This window comes from Cryptomeria japonica, chromosome 9, assembly GCF_030272615.1.
Source record: "Cryptomeria japonica chromosome 9, Sugi_1.0, whole genome shotgun sequence".
Taxonomy (NCBI): Eukaryota; Viridiplantae; Streptophyta; class Pinopsida; order Cupressales; family Cupressaceae; genus Cryptomeria; species Cryptomeria japonica.
The window spans coordinates 309304698-309324228 of record NC_081413.1 but is presented as its reverse complement, the minus strand read 5'-3'; the positions used below and the strand labels follow the sequence as shown (position 1 = coordinate 309324228).

The window sequence follows — 19531 nt, the reverse complement described above, 5'->3', positions numbered from 1 at the left end:
ATACTTAAACAAAATTTTAAGGCTTGAATTGAGAATATGAATAACCATGCAGATGCTTCAAAGATTAAATAGAAACACCATACTCCAATGTTTTTATTAATCCAGCTGCAAAATAGCAACAATTCTTCAAGTCTCTCTTTTTACAAATGAAAAATGAAAGCTTATATAGAGCTCCAAAAGAATGAAGGGCCAAGATTATTCTAAAATCAAAGGCCAAGATTAAACCACTTGAGCCCTAATCAGGGTTTCCAACCAATTTTACTAAATACTAAGCAACAAAAGTAGAGCATTATCTTTATCATCAACAACGAAGAGCAAGAACCAATAAGAAATTTGAATGACAACTAATCTTCCAACAGATCTTCTTCTAGAACCTTGTTTCCATTATCCCTTTCCTTGATTCCATATGTAATGAATCTAGACATGATTGACTCGAGTTCTTCTGTGGCGACACTTGGCAAGGCGTCTAGTTGCAGATCCACCACATCCAACTGATCAGAACAAGCCTCAAGAGTTTTCTCCCACTTTGTTTGCCTTCTTTGGAAGTGATTGATGAAGATCACGAGTGAAAGGATATCATTCAACTGGCCTTCTTGAACCAACTCTAACCCCTGGAAGTAGGCACTCTTTACCTTCTTCTTTAACTCTTCAAGATTTAAACCTTCTTCGTCATTCATTTCCTGTCCTAACAACTCCTCCAATGCTACAAGGATCTTTGATTGAATGCGTTTAATTGATTCCTCCATCTTTTCACACTCTCCTTTCACTCTATCAAGTGTTGTCTTTATCATCATCAAAGAGCTATGCCAACGATGGAAGTCATAAATGTTAACCCCCTTGGATTATACCTTCTTGTATCAATACTTGAATCGGAGTATATCGCAACACCTTGAGACGAGCAATCATCTTATCTTGTGCCATTGGGAAGTCTTCCCATTGATTTTTAATGCTTTGAAGCCTCCCTCTAAACATTACCACTTCATTATATATTCTCACCACCTCTTGTAGAAACTCTTCCGCTTGCTTTGAGATATTTTCCATCCATCTCTTTAATCCTTGGTTTGAATTTCTCATCGCTTCAAGATCCTCGAATGACTCTTGGGAGATGGAAGGAGGTGGGACACATGTTTCATCTTCTTGTCTGATAGGGTTCACTAGGCATTGTATGTACTCCTTCAATCTTGCATTTTCTGCTTCTACCCTATTTTTTTCTTCTGCTTTGCGGAGTCTTCGTCGGATGGATGCGAAATCCCCCACCTCTTGAAATTCTTGTTCTTTAGTAGTGTGTCCAAGGTCAATTGTTTGTACTTCACACTCCATGGTGGTGTTCTTATCTTTGGGCTTGTCAATGGTAGGGACTGCTATTTGTAGTATGCGTGATCTTGAATCGTCCCTAGAGATGTGGGAGAACTTCTTTGCCTTCTTTTGTTCCTTAGCTTGATTAATCCTTGCAAAGAAATCATCTATGCCTCCAATAGGTTAAACTTCTACACTTGCTTTCTTTTTCATCCTTTCCTTTAGCCAATCAGGAACCGTAGACAATTCCATCCCTTCTTCCAATTGGCTATCTCTATTGACTTTCTTCGAGGTTGAAATGGTAGCTTCATCTTGATTCCCACTTATGCTTTGATTATGACCTTCTAGATCTTCCATCATGATTATCCTTTCTTCTTCCACACAATTCAGAATTGTTGATGTTCTATCTTGGACACAAGCAAGTTGTTCTACCCTTTGCTCATTTCCCAAGTTGCCTTCTTCAACTGAAGTTCGGTTCATTTCTAACTCTCCTACTAAGGAAGTACTTCTGATTGAAGAGGTAGTGTTTGTCTTTGACTTCTTTCTTCTGGATTCTGCACTAGCGACTTCCTTTTTGACACTTGTATTCTTCCTTTTCTTGGAGACTTGAACTTCTCCTTCGCTATTTACTTCTTCATTGCTCTTCATTGCTTCATCTTCTTCAGAGGAGGAATCTTCATCCATCTTACCATATGTGAGTGATATCCCTTGACTCCTCAAGTTATTGAATTGCTGATCGACCCACCATCTTGAGTTGCCCAACACATCTTTCATTAATGTGTTGATATCAGTGAGTTCAGGTTGAGACCCACTAGGTGTTAAGATAGATTTGTCCTTTTCTTGTTCATATTGTGGTAGTACTTGTTCTCCTTCATCTTCAACTTGATATGGAACTGGGAAGATATTACATTTCTTGATGAAGTCAATTGACATCCTGGACCACATCTTCCTTCTAACCTTGAATTCATCTGCAAGATTTGTCCAATAGTCTTCCATATCGATTCTATGCTTGAACTTTTTTCCTCCAATGATTGGCATTCTGTTGTAAGGATCAAAGTGTGATCTTTGTTTGCACACACCAAGTTGATAAAACTCTAACTCCATGTTTGCTGTCTTGGTGGCTTGGGCTGAATAACATGTCTCCATCAGTTTACCAATTGAGATAGGGTATGAAATTCATTGCCTTCCTTCCTCCTTTTGGATGAAATCAAACTCTGTTAGCTGCCTTACTACTTCAAGTAGTCCATCCTATCAGTGGGATATCATGGAAGACGATATGGATGATATGAACATCCTTGAATCCTGATGAATGAAGAGGTGGGGAATTGGATGAACCACAAACCAAACTTTTCTACCAACGCTATTGCTCCTTTAGATAGTCTTATGTGGAGTCCTCCTTGCAACAACCGAGTGAGATACATTGTGAATACATCATTGACTCTCCTAAAGTGTTGCTTTTCATGGAACCGCAACTGAGGATAGCAATCATAAACCTTGAGCTGGCCTTTCTTGATGCCTACCTCTCCCTTGCATATCGACCCTTTATACCTTATGTGTCTAGCCAATGCATACACTACATAGGAGCTCATCTAAAATGTTTTTGTTCTATCCAATTCTTTCAGCTGTATGTCTAAGTTATCACTGATAAACTTAGCCCAATTTATCATCTTCAAGCCTCGAGAAACTTCTTGCACATAACAAAACATCCATACCTCAAATATTGCTCCTTGTGGACGCCCCATTATCCTATTCAGTAAGAACACCATATCACCAGACTCCTTTTTGAAATCAGAATATATAAACTTCTTTGGTATCTTGGATTGCGGTTTCTTGGGTCCATTCATCCAATCTGAAGTGATGTGGTTCATACATCTTCCGGATGCCTTTTCAAAGAAAGCTTCTGATTCTTGCCTAGTCAATTCAACCATCCCATCATGGTGTGGGATACCAAATGTTTCCCTGATTGCTTCCTGTGAGGTGTGCTAAGACCATTCCGTTGGATGTTACTATAGTCCTTTCTTCGGGGTTATAGTGTTTTGCGCATTCCACCATCAATTCACCGCATTGGACTGCAGGTGGGAAGCCAGCAGCTTGACAAATTCCATTCTTGATCATGTTGGTTGCCATGGGAGAAGGCATTTGCTCATGTGTACCAAACATCCTCTTCTTGAACTTGGTCAAGTTGAATTGCTCCAGGTTGGTGTCTCCAATTTTCCTCCATCTTGAAGTAATCTGGGATTCCGGATAAAAGCCTTTGAACAACACCTTCATTTGATCCTTCTCCTGACATGTTCCTGCAAGAATTTCAAAGTTAGAATACTTTAAGATTGAATTTCACTAATCTTGTTAAGTTCTGATATTCTTTTGAATACTATGTATGCTTTTAACTATTATAAAATCAGAACTTAGAATAATTATATTCTGGAAATGTCATGATAGTGCATATAGTTTGTACAACCTTAAAGTCTGATTATTACTCAGAAAATCTGAGTCATACCTCTCCTCTTTAATGATTACCAAATTCTGCAGTTAATTGCCGAGTAAGGAATGAATGACTTTTAATTAATGCTCAGAAATCTGACTTAAACTTTTGGGCTTTGGTCTTTGACCAGCCTTTTGGCTCTTTCCAAATGATCTGATGTTCAAAATCTCTTTTCCAACTGTCACTTCTCCAATGCAGATTCACAGGACTTGATCCTTTAATTTTCAGCTCCTAAGATGAATTCGCCGAGTCTTCTTTTGAAGGCAACTCAATGAGATTGAGGTTGGCGGGTCTTTCTTAGGAAAGGTCGATGATTTCTTCTTGGAGCAATTCCACTTTAATTTCGCCTATCAAAGCTTGAAGAAAATCTGATTGGAATCTAACCTCTGCTCATGATGTCTGTGAATGCGAATTTGATTGTAAATTGGAATGAATAAAATTGCTTAAGTTAGAATTCAAATCGCTTATCATCATGTGATTTTAACCTCCAGCCGTCTTGGTTGGATTCTCCTTCAAATTCGCCCTAGTTGTTTAACTTGTCTCTTTGGAGGTTCGAGTTTTGAAATCAATGATTTTAACCTCCAGCCATCTAGGTTGAAATTTGTTTTAACTTGTGTTTCAACTCACATGCTTGGAAGTTTGAATTTGATTTATTTTTCCCAACCCTCACCGTCACAACTTAGAAGTCTTATGTTTGGGAGATGTCAATTTTACTGTTGGTTTTAGCGAATTCACCCTTCATTCTTTTCCAGCGAACCTTCAACTTGCATCTTTAGAAGTTCGACTTTCATACTCAAGTGTTTTTAACCTCCATCTTTGCGACTTAGAAGTCTTATCTTTGTGAGAAGCTAGTTTTAATCTTGCTTTGTTTGGCGATCTCATCTCCCTTATCTCCTAGCGAATTTCCTTTCAATTAACTTATCTTTCTAACCTTTGGGTTGCTTAAATTTGCCTTACACGACCCTCCAAGTGTAGATGTTTCATTTCGATTTTTCTTGCTTGAGTACCTTTTCCCATGATCTTGGGTTAATTTGCATCTTCTTCTACCAACCCACATCCTTGGAAGTTCGACTTTGAGACTTGATGGTTTCCAACCTTCATCGTTGCAACTTAGAAGTCTTACCCTTCTTACCAACTTAAGTTGATGCACATGTTGTACACTTAGACAATTTTGCCAATTCACACCCTTGGAGGTTTGATTTTAATAATTTTCAACCTTCATCCTTGCGACTTAAGATTTTCATCTTTGTCTTCCTAAGGAGTCGGTTTGTCTTTACCCTTTGAAATTTGCTTGAGTTGAATGTAAATTGACCTCTTTCCTTTCAACGTTTATTTCCCTTCTAAGGACGATCGACTTCCTATCCCTTGAGGTTGATCTTGAATCTCCTTCTCATCATTGGGAGTTAAGTTTGAATAGGCATTTGGTTTCTAACCAACTTAAGCTGATCTGCAAGAGGTTAAAATGTTCTTCATCGATCTTCCTAGGTTTATTCACAGCCCCTTCCTCACCATTGAAGGTTGAAATTTGAACTTGAGCAATTTTATCTTCCTATCAACCTAAGTTGGTGTGCAGGTTCTCCTCCGGGAACTCTTAAGTTGATCTTCACCCTATTAGCCTTAGCACATTGAATGACAATAGTTTTAGAGCGAAGTTCATCATATTGAAACTTTGGGAGTTTGTTTAAATCGTGCAAATTTTACCAGTCGAGATCATTTTGAGACCAAGTTGCTACTGGACTAGAACCCTATACGACTAAAGTGACCAAGCTAGGCAAGCAAAAAAGGGGGGTCCCCATTTGCAATGGGGTGATGTGTGAAGAAGTCACAACAGTATCCTAATAGATCTGCTGATTTGAGCATTCTTTGCCCTTTGACACCTTCAATTACAAGCATACATATTAATATATGAGACATCACATTACTGATTACTGAAAGCATAAATCTCCAGATCAGGACCAGTAACATATCACTGCCAGACATATCAGGTACAACAAATATTGTTATCAGCAATAAAAAGGAATCGATTTTATAAATTAAAATCAGACACCATACTCAGTAACAGCGTTGATATCTTAGTGGAAGAGATCTATTGCATAATTCCCATCGATATATCAGGGAAAAGCAAAGATATCAACCTATATATATATATCTTATGGCAGATTAAAATATCATAATCGTGCGTAATTCCTAAGGTTATATCAGGTGTTACTGTTAATCAGAATTCAGAGTAACTACAAAATTAAAGGAAGGAAATCTCATACAATCGATTCTTTAACTTTTCACAAGGAAAGAAGTCTTTCCGATTAATAATTGATAGATAACAGTCCCTAATCCTAAAGTGTCCAGACAAGGGGACATTACATGTAGACACTTGTAGAGAGAGCTCAATAAACAAGAAAGATAACCAAAACAATAATGAAGAAGTGCTGCCATCGCTCCTTATAAGCCTCCAAAAAAGCTATCGACGTTCATGAAGTTCTTTGGGAGGAAAAACTTAGGCATAATTATTAAATTCCTAAATTAAATCGCCACCAATATAATTCGCCTAGCAACAACAATGTCTTCACTTATGTTGGCCCAACTAATAAGTCATAATGAATAATTAAATACAAATGAACTGCAACTATAGCTTTTTGGCCTCATATTTAATTATTCTTATTATTACCTTATCATTTAATTTATTTTCTAAGCTCATTATTTTTCATCAGGCGGAAAGGGATATTACAGTCCTCCCTTCCCGGGATTGCTTGCCCTCAAGCAACAAACATCAAGGAACCCGCTGCTCCACTCTGATTAAAACACCATACACCACAATCCGTGAAGCAACGTCATGGAATCCATTCATACTACCAATCAATACTTGAATCCCATATCAAAATGTAGAACCTGCTATAAGAGATGAAGAAGAAGTTTGTCAACCAATCGCCCCTAAGCAACCATCCATGCATTTAGGACCCCAAGACAATGAGAAGATAAACTCCCATATGCCAATAAACCAACACAAATAGCCACCAAACCTGGCTGTCATAATTCTGATCAGCAACATAGATGATATCAAATATGTCATCAAACCAATGCCAATCAAAGAAAATCACTCCACACTTCATCTCTATCCAAAAGAAATACCCCTCAGCATTCCCATACTCTTCAATCGCTGATGTAGTCAATGCAAAATCAGGAAGTGCTATATGATTCCAACTAGGATAGCCAGTAGTCCATAAGGAATCAAAGGATATGAAGTCACCAATCAACAAAGATATCACTGCCATATCAAGAGAAATAGGTGACAAACTCAAAAATGAAGAATGTATGCCATCACTGCTCAACACAGACAACTCTTGTGTGGTTGTCCCACTAAGAGAGTCATCAACCAAGTCATTATCACCTAAGTCACCAGGTTTGAATTCGAATTCTAAGTTCAACAATTTTGAAATTTGAATGAAGTTCGATGAGGAAAAAATTCGAAATGTATAAAATTCGAATTAAATTTGCCATATGTAATTTTTTAAATTTTTTAATAAATATATGTAATATATCTATAAAATTGCCTAAATAGTTTAACAATTTGAAATCATTACAAAAAGATGACATATTTATAAAATATAAACCATAGGAAACATATGCTTTCGTGATTGCAAAGATGTTCTTTTGTCAAAAATTCACCGCGGATGAAATTCGAAAAGAGGCAAAAACTCGAAAAAAAATTCATCATTAAATTCTCTTTATATAAATTTGAGTTTTTAAAAATATCAGAATAAACAATATTTAATTTATATATTTTAATTTAAATTTATCAAATTTTATATATGAATGATTAAAAATTTGAATTAAGTATTTTAAAATATTTAATTTTTAATATATTAAATGTTAAATCTGATAACTTTTATACTAAACGTTAATATATTAGCAACATTATTAGTTAACATTTATATTAAATTTTAATACTATTTAACATTTTATCGGGCAACACCATTACCATTACATCCGGCAACAACTTATATTAGATGTTTAATATTATTAAATGTTTAATAAAGGTTCACATTTATCGGGCAACTTTATGAAGTTTCTTTTTAACATTTACCTATATCCTCATTCTCCCGATGTGGCCGTCAAAAAACCCTACCGGCGGCAAGCATTGCGTCGACCACTGACTCGCAGCCCACATACCTCCCAACGGCAATAGCGAACTGGTTATCTGCCGACAGCAAAAAAAACACCTCTGCCTGTTTCCTGTGCGAATTTAAAACGAATTTTGGCCAATCGAACTTCAACGAATTTCAACAATTTTTATTGCATGTTTTAAAGTTCGGCGAATTTCGAACTTCAAGGATGATGAAATTCGGCCGAACCTGGTGACTTAGATTATTGCCATCATGAGAATTATCAACTATCTCAACTGGAAACTTTGGATTAGGCAATTCATGTCTCTCATCATCAAGGTAAGTTTGCATACACTTGGCTGCCACAACTTGTGGGTTAACACTTTTGGTAGCTCTCAACACAATTTGTTTACCTTCATGAGTAAATGTTGTTGAAATCTTGGATGTGTCTTCCAAGAGACTTCAACCATGGTACTCCCAAAACTATTTTGGCCCCCCCAATACCAACAGCATAGAACTTATCATCAAATGTATAATCACCTAATTGTATGCTCAACCTTGGTATTCTTCTTGTGCAACTGATTTTGGATCCATCTGCCAGCATGATGCTGAGTCCAGAAAGGTCTTCGACTTGTAGTTCTTCCCTGACTACAAAGTCCTCAGATCGCTCAATGACTGCAGGCTGCGCCAATATCAAAGACCACATTTCTGCCTTCAAACATGATTCGATTCTTTCCTTATGCTGCTGTAGTGAATCTTCTGGGGTTGCGTCCAGAAGTGTTCTTCTTCCAGGGATTTCGTCTTGGTAAAAAGCTGCCCTTATAGACACTTGTAGAGAGAGCACGATAAACAAGAAAGATAACCAAAATAATAATGAAGAAGTGCTGCCATCGCTCCTTATAAGCCTCCAAAAAAGCTATCAACCTTCATGAAGTTCTTTGGGAGGAAAAACTTAGGCATAATTATTAAATTCTTAAGTTAATTAAATCAGCACCAATATAATTCAGCTAGCAACAACAATGTCTTCACTTACATTGGCCCCACCAATAAGTCATAATGAATAATTAAATACAAATGAACTGCAACTATAGCTTTTTGGCCTTATATTTAATTATTCTTATTATTACCTTCTCATCTAATTTATTTTCTAAGCTCATGATTTTTCATCGGGCGGAAATGGACATTACATTTTCACGATCTGTGATTATATTCTAAACCATTACAAAATATTTCTTCAAGAACAACTACTGAATTGGCAGTGTCATGCCCCAAACTTTCACTTCAGTTCTTGATTTACACAAAGGATATCTAAACTGGTTCAGTAACTCACCTATGGCTAATACTATGCATGGCTAACTGTGGCTATGGTTTTCAATGCTTGTATTAACATGCATTAGAAGGTGAGGTGATACATCCTATGATCCAAGTCATTGGTACTGTGATGTCCCTTTTTAAAATTTCCTTATTTTTGCCTCTAAAAAGATATTCCACACTCACAATAATTCTTGCATAATTAATTATAAATATTAATTTAACTTCAAACTTATAATTTTGATAATTGTAAACTTTGAATTTAAAGCTTAATGCGAACTTGAAAAGATTAAACTTATATTCTTCTGTAATCTTTCATCCAAACTGCATTTTCCTTATTTGTATAATTGTCTTGAATTGTTTCATAAATTTCTATCTAAAGCTAGGGGTTTTGGTACACTTTGCAAGAGAATATAAGTTTTTTCATCCTTTAACCTCTTGTATTTGAGGGTTTTTCGTCCTCTGTTTGCTGAACCACATTTTGCATTCCACAAGGGGTAAAAATCAGATACGCAATATATGATATATTCCTCATATTGGTGCTCACTTCTCCTTGTTCAATGTTTCTTATATAAATATTTTTTTATCAATGGTCATGATTCTTCACATGCCCTCTGAATTTTGATTGAATTAAACTTTAATTTTATATTTTATAATTATATTAATTTAATGTTTGGCGCTTCCTCTTCCCATGGCTGCTTAACTCTAGGTAAGAATATGGGCTGTGTGATTCTGGTTGGTGATCCAAGTGGAGTTCTGTTGTTATGCTCGGACCCTGAATGATTTGAATCACTATCTTGCCCTTGATTAGTTCGTGCAGGCTTGAGGGAATTGATTATATTGTTCATATTTTGAAGAGTTTGAAGGAGCAATTGTGTTATTTGTTCATGTCTTTGCATATAAGTCTTCCTCCATTCATTCTCTTGTTCTTCATTGGCCATATTATTCTCTCTAATTTGGTTGCTAGCCTCTTGTGATGCCGTCTCTAGTCTTTTCTGTCCACTGCATAAATTGGATTTAGACGCACAGGCTGGCAAGACTGCTGCTGTGATACCATTTTTAATGTCACTTTTTGATTTTTTCTTATTTTTTCTTTAAATTATAAATATCCAACTCACATTTATATTTGCACAATTAATTATTAATAAGAATTCTTGATTTTTAACTGGCCGATTAAATATTGATTGCTAAAATTAAATTTATTGAATTGCTTTGGATACTCAATAATCTGTCTAGATTTATATAAGGTATTATTTTCTATAGTATTGTAAATTTTCTTCAGGTCTACAGCAGTTTAATGCCTTTAGTAAATAATTTTTTAATCTGCTTGAGTCATGGGTTTTCGTCCACAAACTCAGCAAGGAAAATAAAGGGTTTCTGTCCTTCAATTTCTGCTATGAGGGGTTTCGTCCTCAAGTTAAATAAATTGCTGTTCCAAGTTCAAATGGAGTGATATTGAAATAATAAAAGATGTATTCTTTGTATGGTGGTACCTTCTCCTTGCTTGGCATCTCTTATATATCTTTTATCCTTCAATAGTCACGATTCTTCACATGCCCCTTGACTTTTGATTAAATTAAACTTCAATTTTGTATTTAATAATTATATTATATTAAATATGTGTATATGTATTTATATATTTTAATTTATCATTACTATAATATCATTTTGAAAATGGGACATTACAATTTGAGTCTTATTAACTTATTAAAAAATTAAGAAAATTAAAAAAAAAAAGTTAAAATAAAATATACTTAAATTAGAAAAAATAAATTACGATTGGTAGCACCAATTTTGAGAATGATTTGAATATGTCCTGCTTGTATAAGTTTCAGAAGTTTTTATTGTCGGATGACAATTAAATAGTGTTTGAAGTTTTTTATTATCCCTTTTAAATTGAGCGGATGTTATATCAATGTCTTGAAATACATTTGGGGAGGGGTTGGGCAGGGGGGAATTTTTGAGTAAATATCGTAAGCTCTACTTAATGATACAACTACATTTTGAACTCCTTGTGCTTGCTTGAAGGGGTTATGTGCTTGCTTCCGTTAGCATGAATTGCATGCAAAATACTGCATTGTTTTATGTTGGGTGGCAACTTTTCTTGAGATTGAATGGTGATCGATTAATTTGCTGAAAATGTTAATTTCGCAAATTGTCATATTTGCATATATTTGCTTGATTCCAAGTGCTGTCCTTGTTTTTGACGACTGGCACAATCATTTTTATTTGGGATGGATTGAATTCAATTTAGCAGTCATCTTCTTTTCTTGGATGGTCATGATCTATAATTTGTTGCCATTGGGCTTCATCTTGGGTTGACACATGGATGACCATGAGATTTGAGATAGTCTTCTGCCGAATGATGGTAAGATGTTGAAAGGATTGGTTCTTTTATGTCAATCACAGGTGGTGAGTTGCCAGTATTGACTTATGATGACGAGCTGCTTTGTATTGGATGAGATGCTGATAAGCATTGTGGATGATCAGTTGATGATAATGAGATGCTGATAGGCTTTTATTGATGAAGGTGTCAACATGCTTTGTTTTTGTAGATTTGTTGCTTCTTTTACATATACAACCACTTCTTGATAACATGCTCTTGTTGATGTTTATACATGATGGGCCAACACATATTATGCATTTTTTTGAAGTTTCTTTAGCTGACAAGTTTGGCTGAAAAGAAGGGGGCAGGGTGGATTGGGCAATCTCCAATCTCCACTCTCCACCTGCTAATGGATGCAGTCAATATAGATACAGTTTCCATAATTCAAACACAAGCTTTGGAGATATTCAAAATGCAAGTGATAGTGACTGTGACTGCCATGCGGTGACAGTTACAGTGAATCAGTGATGATGGCCATTGGAGATTGATGCAAACTGAAGAAAGAATGTCTGCAGGCATTCCTCTGATTCAGAATTAGGGCAACTATTAGCAGTCCTGATTTGTTGCTGTTTCTTTTACTGTTTGAAATATTTTCAATGAGGCACTAAACCTTTTTGGTGACCCTTGGCTGAAATTTATTTAGACCCAATCAAGATGTATCTTGATTCAGCTCCTAAAGGAACTTTTTTTCTTCAATGTTCCCTTTTTGCTATCTCTTCCAGATTTCCCCAGCCCACGAGAGCTGCTACTTTGTGTTTTCCTTATTGAATGTTTTGATGTGTAGATTATTGATATCTTGATACTCTCTCTTCCTTTCTTTCTTGATCAGACTTATTTAAATTAATGTTTAAAGCATAAAAATGATTGACTTTGAGGTACCTGGTTGGGTTTTGTGCTGCTTCTTTTTAGACAACCCAATTACCATTTTCTAATCTGTAATGTCCCCACTTTGAAATATAATTTAATAATAAATAAAAATAAATAATAATAAAATTAAAATACAAGAATAAAAATAAAAATTAAATTTAAATATAAAAGAGTATAATTAAAATTTGATTAAAGTTAATGAATGATCAGAAGGCATGAAATGATAAGTTATGACTCCCCCAAATATGAGGTATAAAAGGGAGAAGTGAACTCATTTGAAGGGGGTATAATTTGGGAATCAAAAGTGCAGATCTGATTTAAATAAGAAGTGCAGGTGTGATTGTGAAAGATTGTGTCCCTTGTAAAGGGCGGAAATAATGAAGAGTTGCACTCTTTCAAAGGGTGCAAATGGTGAAGGGTTGTGTCTTGTGCCAAAGGGCATACATGATGAAGAGGTGTGACTTCTCCCTCACATTGAGAGATATAAGGGAAAGGAATAAAAAGCATCCAGTGACATCATCATCGATGAGATCAGATCAGAACTGTTATTAAGTTACAGGCAGTAACATCCTTGTTCTTGGTGGATGCATGGGGATGTGCTTAATATGTATGCTTAATATATGAAGCCTGATAATGTTCTTATGCGGAATTTGATAGTAATATTATTATAGACTGCAATATATATGACAGTCATACTTAATTTCATATACATTCATAGTACATGAAAGACTATCATATTCATAGCCCAATTACTTAATCATTTTCATTGCCCCCCTCATAAGGAGAGGCATGGTGTTGTTAGGGAGAGGTGGAGTAAATCCATCTCAAATTAGGTGAGCCCCAAGGGTGGTCTGTACGGATATTCCTGAAACCTGGGCCCAATTATGGAGGTAGTGTCATCGTGTCCTAGACAAGTAAATCCCCATTCAGGGTTGAGGATTATAAAGGAAGTAAGAATTGGGGCTTGAATATAGTCACTATCAGTTGTACTATGAATAAATATGGTTATCTAGTTAAATAAATTAATTTAAGGCATGATAATATTAAGTAATGGATGTTAATCATTAATAATTGGCAGCCTCCCAGTAGGAGACATTACATAATCCTCATCATTAGCTGGTTGTAACTCAGATTTATTTGCTGCCATTGTTTTGCCTTCTTTTGTGGATTGCTGTTGAATCTTCTTTTGACAATCCCTTTGCCAATTGCCCTCAAAAAGATTGACTTTGGTGTACCTGATTGGGGTTCTCTGCCGCTGCTTTTTAGGTATTTCAAGTGCTATTTCGTATCCTGGCTATTAATTTGCCTTAATTCAATTTCATTTCTTTCCCAGTGGTTTCCCTTAATTCTTGAATCCCTGTGCAATCAGCCTTGTACATCCATTTACCAAATGGCTATGCCTGAAACAGACCTGAAATTTGAATGGGATGTGTTCATGGTTAATCTTTTGACACAAAGTGTAGTCAAGCACCTTCAGCTTTACAGAGACTGTTTATGTTTTTTCTTAAATCCAGTTTGAAAAAAAGACTTTACATTAGCACAATTCTAATTTGTTTTAATTTCAAAAAGCAAATTGATAGCCAAATAATTCTCCAATTTTCTCAAAAAGCTTGTTCTTGCTAGAATTGCACTGGAAGATTAGAAAGCTTTAATAAACAGGCGAAATGGAAAGTATATTTTTTAAAGAATTAAGTCAAACTGCCCCTTTTGTGCATAAATCTGCTCTTTGCATAAAGCCATGATACATCCTCCAATCTGATCATGCTCTGCTGCATTTGGAAATAGCTTTAAAAATATTTATCGAGGGCATCAGTGCTAAACCTATTTTGAACTTCTAACTCTTAGTTATTCATGCCTTGGTGGCTTCAACTTTCTGCAATGGATCTAATACCCAGGGACTGACAAATCAGAGCATCATCATGTAGAGATATGATTCCACTTTTACACACCTTGAGGGTTAAGTAGAATTACGAGAGATCACTTTTTTGAAGAACTCACATGCAAACTAGAGAAAGCACCATGCTTCTTTGCATTTATTCTTAAGGATCTCCAAGTTTTGGACACTGAATAATATAGAGGGAGGAATTAACATTCCACCCCAGCACCATCCCAGAAAACTAACACACACCCAGAAGATAATTTAAAGAAAACACAAAAATTCACACACAAGCAGGAAATGTGCGAAGGGGAGGATACTAAGTTTCTAGATGATTTGTCTCTCTGAGTGACATAATCCTCTCTGGTTGAGAGGAGCTGTATATGCAGCATCAAAGTTGCACCTTAAACCCAAGAGCACTTCGACATCCTCCAATTCAAGTATCATTTTTTTTGGCTGTAAGTTCATAGGCTGCTTTTTGCTCTGTTAACTGACAAATAACACATCGTGGATCCTGTTTCAACTTTATAAATATAAATTTGAAACTTGTTCTTTACCAAAACATGGTCTATATGAAAATAAAGATTCTGAGTGAATTGTGCATGTGTGTATGTTTTTTCATTCTGCAGATAAAGCTGGACAGAGTGCTATAGTCCATTTATATTTTGTGAAGATTGGCTATTTTTATAGTACTTCTTTTGTTGTTGATTTGATTGCACTTTTGTGTTTCTGTATGCGATACAGGGACCGTAAGGCATTTGAAAAGAAGATTAAAAAAGCTTTGGCAAAAAAGAACAAGAAATTGGCTGATTCTTTGGAAAAAAGAAAGCCAGCATACACTCTTGATCATATTGTGAGACAGAGGTACTGTAATGATATCTTTTATATCTTTCTGTAAATAGATTGTCATATCATGAATAACTCACGACTTTCTGATCATGCATTTGATTTTTCAGGTATCCAACCTTTATTGATGCCCTTCGCGACTTGGATGATGCCCTTACAATGATCCATCTTTTTGCAGCATTGCCTGCAGAAAAGACACAGGATATTCCTGTTGAGCGGGTCCATAGCTGTCGAAGGTTTGTTTCTAGGTCTATAATTGTTCCGTTGGATTATATTCTTCAAATCATAACAATTTCCAGATATGAAGTGTTCTGGATTTCAGAATTTAACTGCAAATACATTATTTTTGTTTTGATGTTCAAAGTTGCATTTTATTCGTGTGGATTGGTTCACAATATTTGAGATCAATAGAATAAACACACTCAACTATGGCCTCTTATTGTATCTAAAAGTAAGATAAATGTACAAGTTTACTGTTTTTTGGTTGGACAAGTGTTTTATTTTGTTTTCTCTGAGGAAAAATATTTTATATCATGTTGACATTTTTTGGTTTTTTTTCCATATGTTTATCATAAAATGAGAATGGTTAGAAACTTGGAACCATCAAGAGTCATTAGGGACAACATAAAATGTGCAGTGGCACATGATGGTCAAGTTTGGCTGTTCATTTTCTTACTGTATTATTCACAAGAAAGTATTCATTATGCTAAAGACGTATTATACTCACATATGGATGCAAAGCCATCCGTCAATAGAAACCAGAAGCATTTAATTTGACGTGTTTGTGACACTTAAATGCATGAAAAGCAAAAAAATATTTTATTATTATTTTTTAATTTAATTTAATTTATTTTCTCCTCCCATGCACTCAATTAACATTGTAATAATCTCAATCTAATATTATTAATTATGGAGAATTGAAAGTGTCCCTACATAAAGTCCACTTTTTTATAAGAAGGAATATAAAATAAAAATATAATAATAATAATTTGGTAATATAAAAATAATAATAGAATCACATCTTAATAATAATTTAATACTAATTACAATATCATAATATAATAATAATTTAATATTAATTACTTTATAATAATATAATAAATTTTTTAGTGGAATAATGAACATATATGATATCTTTTGGTGTATTTACCTATATTCCTCTAAAGATAGGTATGCTAGTTTATAATATTTCTAAAATCATTTGTTGGTTGTACTCTGTACATGATCACCTTCTTAGTAGAGTTGTGTATGGTTTGAAATTCAAATGTTTTTTACATATAAATAGTATATGCTGTGAGTTGTGGGTGTGTTGTCTCTTCCTAACACCAATACTTGAGATTAACAATACTTTCTTTCTTGAAAGACAGAAGATGGACAACCTATTAGTTTACCACTTGTTCCTTTTTTTTAAATGGGAGAAATATGTTCTTTATAATTTTATACTTTAAGGGATTTGTAGCAGACCACACCTCAAAGGTTTAACACTTGAAGTTGAGAACAATACCAGTGTTAGAGATTTCTGTAGATGCTCGTAGAGTGAGAATGTATCAAGGTAGCTCAAAGAAAGTGAACTTGAAAGTTTGTTTGCTTGTCTGCTACCAAGCTGACTGTTGATGGCCCTGTGTCATAATTTGTCGTATGGCTAAAACTGTACATATATTAAACATGGTCATGTCTACTCTCTCTGTTAATATTCACACACAGGTTTAGTTGACATGATTTCCAACACTCTTTCATCCCGATGATGGATCACAGAGTATGATCCGAAACATTGATGCAAAAAAAGGATATACACAATCAAATCCAGAAACAGCTTACTCTTTCAGTTATGGATTGTGGAAATTTGATCAAATTAAATGATTTCCAACTTTCCAGTCCTTACCGCACAATCAACTTTGAGTTCTAAATTTCATATTAATAATATGATGTTCATATCCAGAAGCGTCAGCATTCTGTGCATCGTTTCATGGGACTTGCTTTGAGATCGCTAGATTTGCTTCACAAATTGAAGTCTTTCAGTTTGCTTCAGAGTCCTTCAATTTGCTTCATGTTCTTGATTACTCAATGTACCAACCTTCAGTTTCCCAACAAAAATAATTTTAATTCTTGTCAAATTGTACGTTGGATTGTTTGATATGCTTGCTGGATGAGATAAATGAATCTGAAAATTATCATGAACTACTTCCTATAATAATTGCACCTTCATGGTTCACTCTCTAGCTTTTTAGTTCTGCGAACTTGGAATTTATTTAAATCTATGTTAAGAGTTACTGAGCAACTAAATTTGTTGACAGATTAAGTCTCGAGTGGCAGGTCTACATTTCTAGAAAGCATTGTCTGCGTAAGACATTTGTGTCTGTGAAAGGCATTTATTACCAGGTTAGTGTGATTTGCATGTTTTGATAATGTGAGTTTATTTTGTTTCCGATAGCTGCTTGTGAGAAATATAATGACTTACTATTTAATGAACTGCTACTGAGATCCTTTAATTTTCTTCAATTTTACAGGCAGAAGTAGAAGGTCAGACTGTAACGTGGCTTACCCCACACGTTCTACATCAAGTTCTCCCTAGTGATGTTGATTTTCGTGTCATGCTGACTTTTGTAGAGTTTTACGAGGTTAATTTATGCTAAAATTATTATTTTGGTTTATGATTATTTGAGGCTATACATATTTTTAATTATTTTTTGAATTTGTTTGCATATTATTGATGCTTTTAAGAGTGTACAGAAAATCTGGAAAAACAAAATAGACTTGAATGTGTTTCCAATGCTTTTAGTGACAAGTTGAACAGTAAATGAACTTTTTTGGCATCTTCTATGATGTGCACGTATCTTGCAAAATGAAGAGACTGATTTGGATTTGATTTCTTGGTTTGCAGACACTGATGGGATTTGCAAATTTCAAACTTTATAGCTCCATTTTATTAAAATATCCACCAGTGCTTGATCCACAACTAGAAGCAGCAGCAGCAGGTTTTTTTTTAATTTTTTAAGAAAATAATCTCAAGCTCCTTCAGTAAATACAAATTATAGCTAGAAGCTAGAATAAGATTTTCCAAGACACTAGAAATAGATTATATTTAGATGTATGTCTTTTGTAATTGGCTGCTGGAAAGGTGATATTAACACTGTTGTTCTTTCTAATCTTGGTAGAATTGTATGCAATGGTCAAGGGCCTTGCTTCAAACACTGCAACCCTCCAGGAGGAGGATTCTTCAGATGCAAGTCGTAGTAATGATACTATTGAGTCTGAGGTAAATGAGCTGGAACAGAAAGAGAAAAGGTTAGCAGAGTCACAGGCAAGATTAGCATTGCTTCAGCATCAGCTTTCAACAATAGACAATGAAACAGATGCAACTAGTGACTGGAAGCATGAAGACATGGTGATTCAAGTTAAGGAACAATCTGGTGATGGAGAAGATGAAGACGAAGAAACAAAGTGCTGCAGGACTCTTTTTAAGGGTTTGAAATTCTTCTTGGGTCGTGAGGTACGGTTTCTGTTCTGATATGTATGTAATTTGGTAGTATCTGCCCTTTGAAACACTTATAATTGGCACAATTCAATAGCTGCAAAGGAATATAGTTATGGGTAGACTTCTTTTTTTCAAAATTGTATGGAATGATTCTAGGATTGTAGATGTGATTGTGCTGTATGATAATAATGTCAACACCAATGAATGCTTGCCTTTTAAACAATAGTAGTTTGACTACAATCTGAGGCAAGGTTAAAATTCATAATGAAGGCCTATAACTGTGGTCAAATGAATTGGATAATGAAGCAAATGAGACTCTTTTCCACTTTCCAACTTTAATGAAGGCCTATAACTGTGGTCAAATGAATTGGATAATGAAGCAAATGAGACTCTTTTCCGCTTTCCAACTTTATAAAAATTTCCTGAAATGGTTGAAACTTATTTCTTGGAAGATGGGGAACTTTTGGGTTTCTGTATTCTAGGGAATGCATTAAATATTCATTTGATGATCCTTGTGGCAGATAGTATATCACATCCTGTAGGATTTAACCTAAGTTACCGGTTTGGGTTCGGCAAAATCGTTTTGGGTGTTGGGTTTGTCAATAAAAAAAATTATAAAAATCAGAAATATATACATATTTGCAGCAGTAATTAAGTTCAAAATACACCACCATACTAATAGTCAAATAAAATAGCAAAATACACCACCATGCTAATAGTCAAGTAACATAGCAAAATACACGACCATATTAATAGTCAAATATTAGTCAAACTTGATTGTCGTGGTATATATTAAAGTTAAAAAATAATAATGCGAAGTGTCAAAAATCAACCATCATTGATCAAATATCATATGGGTTATCAAAATATCCTCCTCCATATTAGATGATCT

At 34.9% G+C, this 19531-nt stretch overlaps 1 protein-coding gene across 2 annotated transcripts in view; it reads left to right on the top strand.

Moving 5' to 3' along the window:
• LOC131079602 (pescadillo homolog) overlaps positions 1-19531 on the top strand; it is a 71652-nt gene that overhangs the window by 27855 nt on the left and 24266 nt on the right. For both annotated transcript variants that reach the window (XM_058017602.2, XM_058017601.2), the window contains 6 exons: positions 15063-15182; positions 15275-15400; positions 17459-17543; positions 17672-17782; positions 18046-18139; positions 18320-18654. In XM_058017602.2, the coding sequence (XP_057873585.1) occupies positions 15063-15182; positions 15275-15400; positions 17459-17543; positions 17672-17782; positions 18046-18139; positions 18320-18654 (871 nt within the window). The remainder of the gene's footprint in view (positions 1-15062; positions 15183-15274; positions 15401-17458; positions 17544-17671; positions 17783-18045; positions 18140-18319; positions 18655-19531) is intronic.